This window comes from Anarhichas minor, unplaced genomic scaffold (assembly GCF_050575085.1).
Source record: "Anarhichas minor isolate MPS153535 unplaced genomic scaffold, ASM5057508v1 ptg000020l, whole genome shotgun sequence".
Taxonomy (NCBI): Eukaryota; Metazoa; Chordata; class Actinopteri; order Perciformes; family Anarhichadidae; genus Anarhichas; species Anarhichas minor.
This window is the reverse complement of record NW_027466466.1, coordinates 125,001-132,575: the sequence shown is the minus strand read 5'-3', so window position 1 is coordinate 132,575 and position 7,575 is coordinate 125,001. Positions and strand designations below refer to the sequence as shown.

General features: G+C 40.2%; 1 protein-coding gene across 1 annotated transcript in view; it reads right to left on the bottom strand.

The window, feature by feature from the left end:
* Window positions 1-6,328: 6,328 nt before the first annotated feature.
* phc2a (polyhomeotic homolog 2a (Drosophila)) overlaps window positions 6,329-7,575 on the bottom strand; it is a 12,592-nt gene continuing 11,345 nt past the window's right edge. The window contains exon 6 of the mRNA XM_076095486.1: window positions 6,329-7,024. Within this exon, the coding sequence (XP_075951601.1) occupies window positions 6,870-7,024 (155 nt within the window). The 3' untranslated portion in view covers window positions 6,329-6,869. The remainder of the gene's footprint in view (window positions 7,025-7,575) is intronic.

Below are 7,575 nucleotides of genomic sequence, written 5' to 3'. Positions count from 1 at the left end.
GCGCTACAGTGCTATGCACACATTCAACACGTGGGCAGCATGGGAGCTGTTAACATGGGCTTCTGTTTCTTTCTGCTGCTTGTTGATACTGCAGGATAAGTGATGATAAGGGAGACACATATGAGAGCTGACAAGGAAAGAGAGAGAACAACCAACAGGACAGATACTCTCTCCTGACGCCTGCTGTGGAGTGGTACCACCCACAGACCTGCTGAGGAGGATGTCTGTCACTTTAAAACCATTACTGTCACTATCGATTAATCTACTCAATTATTGTTGGTTTGTCTTAAAATGTTAGACAATCATCAGAAAAGCCCGTCCCAAGGCTACAAAGGTGATTTAAATGTTTGGATATTTGGTTCATTCAAGACTAAAACACATTCACATTTAAGAAGCTGTATCTAGTGAATGTTTTGCATTTTTGTTTGCAAAAAAAAGTTCAAAACAATTATCTGAAATGTAAAAGATCATAAAAAAGCTGATTAATTAAACAGCATTTTAAGGAAGCATTTAAACATCAAGATGCTTCCAACATGTGGCAGAATTTCCTATTGAACTAGAAATGACTCGACCACAGGGAAGTTTTTTTTCTGTTAAACCAGTGAAACTGGTTCTCCATCAATGTATCACTGCACACCTATAACCTGTCGGACTCAAGTTTACTTCTAGTTCTAGCAGAACTAGAGGTATCGTATCATTCCACACATTATTCCGTCTTGTCGAAAACGGGGGCCTTCAATTCCCACAATGCAACTTTACCACTGACAGTTTAGGGATGTGGACGTGTGTTGCGAGTGGAGCCTCTACCCTGCAGCAGGTTCCAGAGGTCTGGTGAGATCACCGCTCTCACTCCACATCTCTCTTATTTTCACACTTGTAGTCTTCAGTCTGACTGAAGTGACTCCACTTGAGGACATTTATCAGACTTCACACAGCTCCCTCTGGAGACACTAAAGGCTCTATGCTATTGTTTTCACATATGCAGCATCACCGCCCGACACCTGGCAACACGGAGCGCCGTTTAACTGAGCTTGGCCAAAGTTATTCAGGATAAGCTTACAGATGCACTGATTTTTGTTTCAGGACCCCCATATCTCCAATAATTGAAACTCAACTGTAAACTATGTTTTCATTTAATATTTCAATTTTATCCCGATCAGCATGTTGGTGTGCTAACAGTAGTACCCCAGTTCCCTGTAATCGTTTTGGGATATTTGAGTTTGGACTGGCCAACTGTTCATCTCAGCACCTACATGTGTTTTTACCATCACATCAGTGGGCCCTGTACTTCATCTGCTGAGTGGACACGCTGTCCTAGTGTGGCTTTTACATTTCCAGCAGGGGAAGTGAAACAACATCAAGTCTTTCAAACTATTTCCTGAGCTATAGGCACTGGTTGCTCCATGGCGTTGAGGTTTGAGTTGGACTGCTCTGTTTAGCCAGAGTTTAGTTTAAAACCTCTGAGTTTTCTTGTCAATCTAACATCTTTCAGACTGCTCTGATAGTTTGGGTTTTTGTATGTAGATAAATGAGACAAGCTCAGTGACAATTGAGTGCAGCAGGAATACGTCCTAAAACCTGTAAATGAGATATGTGCAGGTCTTGTTCCCTCGTTCAAAGTCACTGTGTTTATTGAATGTGTTTTTGGTTAGATGTCTGAAATACGGTCTTTGGTAACATAAGCTAAAAAGATTTTAACGTTTTGTTCTGCGATATAAAATGCATACGTAAATACCCCTCTGGTGAATTTCGAAGCTTTGAAGTATCTTTAAAAAGGCGGTAAACGAGACGTCCTCACTAGAACACTATCCTCTAGCTCAGTGGTGGAGACGTGAAGTCATGTGACCGTGGTGGAGTCTTTAGAGCCTAACGTTAGCTTTTTGCTTCTAATGATTCACATTCACACTTCAAAAATCATTAAAGTGGTGTTCATTTGTGAAGATCATAAACGTTTGTTTGCCACAGAGATTATTTTCTGTAATAAATTCAAAATCCAATGGATGAATCCGATTGGCTGTTTGTAGAGGGAACCAGTGATGCCAACTTCCTGTTGGGCTACAAAAATACATCATCCCTTCAGCTCTGTGTTGCTTTCTGTCCATTTATTAAGGGTTTACTTTGCTTTAATCAAACAAGTTAAAGCAATGGCCACACTGAAAAGTCAGCCATCATAGAAGGTGAGAAGAATGGTACTGATGAGAATAATAGTCTCTCCTAGAAGGCCTTTATAGTGTGACAGCTGGTTCTTCAAACAAACAGAGAGGTGAGGAGCTGTAACCTCTGCCACCAGACAGCCTTTAGTGGGCCTGGCTGATAGTGAGAAACATTTAAAGAAATTCTAGAATTCCTACACACGGGGCTTTAATGTAAGTTGCACAAAATCAAAGACCCAGGCCTCTCAAAACTATGAGTTGTGTTGCCATGGTAACAGTAATGGTAGTACCTATGTTTGCCCCACAGTATATTCTTAAATCATCGGTGACTGAAGGCAGCATGTGATTGTCCTCATTAAGCACTCTCCATTCATTAGATGCTGACACTCATTTAAACAGAGGTTTTTGGAGCATTTGCTCAATCGGCCGTGTCTTTAAAGGAAAACTGCTTTATTTCAACTTTGGTTTGAATCTGCCTAGAATGGTCGTTGGTTGGATTGGTTGCTAAAATATTATTCACATCAAAGTGTGACTGGTGGACAGCAGCAGAGAAGTGGACCATTAAAACACAATTTTGCTTCATTAAATACTTTTAAATTGTGAACTAAACGGATCACTCCTTCCACTGTCAACTCATCTGAATACATTTATATATGAGGTTTGATGTGTGGGTTCTTATTGGTTGTTCCTCTTGGCTCTGACAGATCAAGTCAATTTGATTATGCAAAATAATTCTAAGCTACAAAGAGCGTATTAAATATGAATAAGGCACAAATGTGTTAGAAGGCTTTCTTTTGTCATCGTGTCAGTATGTTCTCTCGTGTTCAGCATGTATCACCATTGTTCAGCTTTTCTTTCGTCTCCTTACTTCATGTGAACTACTGAGTGTGCCTTAATGGAGAAAGGTAATTTATTGAGCTGGCTACAGCCATAATCACATTGGATTGTACTTGAATGGTTTGTAATCATGTAAAGTTGAAGTTAAAAACGTGTTTAGTTCGGTTTTCCATTTGAGAGAATAAATCAGTGAATTACTGTGAGAAAATTCAGAATTATGTTGTCTGACAATTTGTTCCATATATTTTTGGGTTTAGAACAGCGATATGTTTCTGGAGTCTGGCACAGATACTTAGGGAGTCATAGACTTAGAATTCTTCATTCTGATCAATGTAAAGCTGTACTATGTTAACACTGAGGGTCACTCTCAGTTGTACAGAGCTTCTCAGCGTCTTTCAGCTCATTGTTTTGGTTTTACAGCTTCACTGCTCTCACCAGCCTGGTTTCCAGCAGACAGACACAGGTAGAGACTAGCTTGTGAACACATTGGAGCGTTTAGCAGATATTTCCTTATCTTCATCCGATGGACACAAACACAACTCCAAATGAATGAGAATCCAGCTGTGTGTCCGCTGGATGTGTAAATAGGCAGCTGGCTTCTAAAGATGAGGTGATAGTATGTCAGTGTTGTTTACACCTCGTTTGATTACTGCCGAACTCGAGTGGCCAGAACAATTCAGTGTTAAAAACACTCTAGTTGTCCATACCGCTCTCATCACAGCACATAACAGCTGTCCAATCACAGGGCCTGCTGCTCTTTGGGGCTGACCTCACTTTTAAGTGGTGCTTTGTTTTCACATCATTAAACTAAAGAGAACCCTTTTTACATTAAAGCGATGATCCGATAGACAACTGTCAACACGGCTGCAAGAGACAAATGCATTGTGAGGTGGAGGCAGATACATTAGTAACTGAAATAAGAAAATATATTACTTAAACATCTTTAAATTGAATTGTGATTTCATTGAATTTGCTTTTTAATTCATCAGGGAAAGAGACTGTTTATTACTGTATCATTTTACAGGCAACTTTAGTCACCTGTGTTCATGATGTGATGTATTCAGAACCAGTCATATGCAGTTAATAGAACTCATCTAATGGTTTGATTTTAGAGCGTAAACATTTGGTTTTATGTACTTAAAAGAAAAATGTTCAATAAGTCAGAGGCCAGTAACTCTAACCACCAACCATTATAAATGGCTTTGACTTGGATAGGACATGTGTTGAGAAAAGACCCTGCTGATATTACAAGAACAGCCTTACATTGGACGCCAGAAGGGAAAAGAAAAAGAGGCCGACCAAGAAACACATGGAGAAGAACTGTGGAGGAGATGCAGAGTCTAAACCACTCATGGGGCACCATCCAGCAGTCCCAGGACAGATAGGAGTGGAAGACATTTGTTGCTGCCCTACATGCCAGGAGGCATAAAGAGCAACGATGAACCATTATAAATAAGTCAAAATCACAGAATTGACTTTTCATCATGCATTCTGTCTCTTGTCAAGTCACAGCCATGACCCAATCACCACTGCATTTACACTACTGCACAGAAAGCAGCTTTCTATCACAAGGAGAGAGCGTAAATCTCACAACTCATAAAGCCGATTATAAACTTAGAGTATTCTCCAGTAAATTACAGATTTTGGACATTTTGTAATGCCACTACTAAATGATATGATGGGGCAGTTATGACAAGGGCACCTCAGTTTGTACAATGTTCATGAATTACATGAGTAGCTTTATTTTCTACAAAAGAAAATATGGAATAATACACTTTGGAATGCAACTTTTCAAATATTTAAGAACAGGCTGTGGCTCAGGAGAAAGAGCCGGTTGTCCACTAATCATCACCATCGTTTTTCAGCCCAATGGTTCTTAAATTATTACAATTAAGAAACTGTCCTGGATTGAATATCAAGGAGTTTCTGACAAGTCTGATATTTAAAGAATTGAGATGTGAGCTTCTGTGTTCCCAGAGTCAGCGTAGCTCCTAACTGCCTCCAGTTCCAGTCTAAACACACATTCTAGACTTCTATCTCAGCCCTGATCCAGGACTGTCAAACTACGCAAAGTAACAAAGAAACTCCATCCAATGATGACATCTCTAGGGATGCACCGATACTGATATCAGGCCGACACGCACTCAAACAGCTGGATCTGTGACAATGGGGCGGATCTATTCCATTCAATTCTGTGTTTGTTTACTATATTTACAATACACTTGCATTTTAATTGCTGTTACCTTTTGACCACGTTTACACTGGAATTGTACTTCCTGGTGTCTTCCACACAGTGAGGCATACAGCTCATTAATTAAACACAGGCATGTGATTAGTACTTAGCCCAGACATCTTTATCAGGACTAATAAAGTCAGATCGATGCATCTTAGACATCACCAAGAAAAATATCTTCCATTGAAGTCACTTGCACTGCTGCTACTGAGCAACTAAAAGCTGCGCTGGAATGATGAATTTGGCATTAAGCCTCACTGACTAAACTAAACGGAGATAAAAGGATTTCCAGCACCATAAACCCCTCACAGTAGCTTTACTGCTCCATTTGGCTGACCTTTCAACCTTAGACTGTTATTTAAAGAAAAGACAGTTTGTTCCTCGTCACGTGACATGCGGTGCACGCTGCAGCATTTATAAAAGTTTATTATATTTTTTCCTCGAGGTTCTTGGGAACGCTTGCGTCGTGGTGGCGTCGCTCTTGCGTTTGAGCGCCTTCAGTGCGTCTATATTGACAATACATTTGAGGGTTTTTTTGCGCCCTCAAATCCATTTAGGATTTATGGTGACATCTGTTCTTTTCTTCATTTAAATAACAGTCTACGGTAAATGAATCACTTTAGTACCCAGAGCCTTACCACCCGTCCCACAGAATATTTGACTTGCTTCACCCTCACCGTTGAAGGACGTCACAACATCCGGTTAAAAGGTCAGACAAATTGTCACAAACAAATTACTCCTAAATTACCGCTTCATCATCATCGTCATTCAGCGCCCAGGCTTTAGTTGCTTAGCAACGGCAGGTGCAAAAGTAGTGCAACCCCCCCCAAGCATCTTGGATCAATTGATGAAAGGAGCATAGCTGTTTTCCAGGTAGTCTCCTTTCTATAACCTCCCTTCTTTACATTCCTCCTTCTCCTGTTTCTCTTGATGTTACCTGGTTTATATTGACTTTAATCAAAGAGACCTTGCAGAGTTCTTGAGCAGCGTAGAATCGTGTTTCCTTAGTCATCCTTCACCTGATGTCATATTTTCCAACTTTTACGTTGTTAAAAAAAGATTGCTACGATCCACTGAGTATGTATTTTCTAAATTCTCCCTATAATAAAGTTAATAAGTGTTATCTGTGCTATCTCCAGAGTTCAGGGCCTTGATAGTATGTAAGTGACTGTAGCTCTGCACAGGATGCACGTGACATCAATCTTATCTTCCTGAAGCAAGAATGGTTTCCAAAAGGTTGAGCTGAAACAGCCAGCAGATCTGAAATGCTGCTGAGAGAAATACGAAAATAGATCCACTGCTAACCTTAAAACTCCCCTGCAGGAACCCAGGGCACAGTAGTATTATGAAAACAATATGTTCTCAGCGACACACAGCCTACCTAACAACAGTCTTGTCAAACTATGGGGGAAGTTTTCCTGAAGTAGTGCCAGAGGGACGCTATCAGTGTAAGAAGTGAGTCCAACAGTCCCAGCTGATGTCCTCGTGTTCAGCAGGCCGTGACAAAACGACCATCAAACTATATGGCCTGAACTACACTCACATGTCAGTCATCATGTGGGGTCCTGAGCACATCGTGTTTGTCCAGTTACAGTCACAGCACAGCTTTTGACAGCAGTGTGTGTGTGCGTGAAGGGTGAGATGGGCTACGAGTCTCTGAGCGTGCTAATCTGGGCAAAGATCTTGAGTGCAGGGCCCAGTTTGATGTTCATGGTTCCCATGAGATGGTCCTCCTTCAGCAGCAGCAGCGCCTGTCCATCGATCTCCTGACAACGGAACTCCTCCGCAATCTCCAGACAACCTGCAGCCACAAACCACCAACAGTCAGATTCCCCCACAGCTCTGCACAAACAACTGCACTAATGTCTCATGGTAACCACCTCCATCACTAACGGCAGTCAGTTGTCACCAAACTGCCTTTACATGGCTGGTATTACAATAATCTGTATCTATATGCAAGTTGAGTTGTATTCATTATTCTGATGAATTAAAGAATCTTCGAGATATATCAGAACTGCTCCTATAAAAGAAATGATTATTGTCTCATGTTTAATAAAGATCTACATAGCATTGGTCAGAGGGACTTGTCAGATCACTGTGGGCTACACATACATATATATAGATGTATACACATATATATATAGATGTATACACATCTATATATATATATATATATATACACACACATCTATATATCTATATATATATATACACATCTATACACATCTATACATATCTATACACACATCTATATATATATATATACACACATCTATATATATATATATATATACATACACACACACACATCTATATATATATATATATATATATATACACACACACACTAGT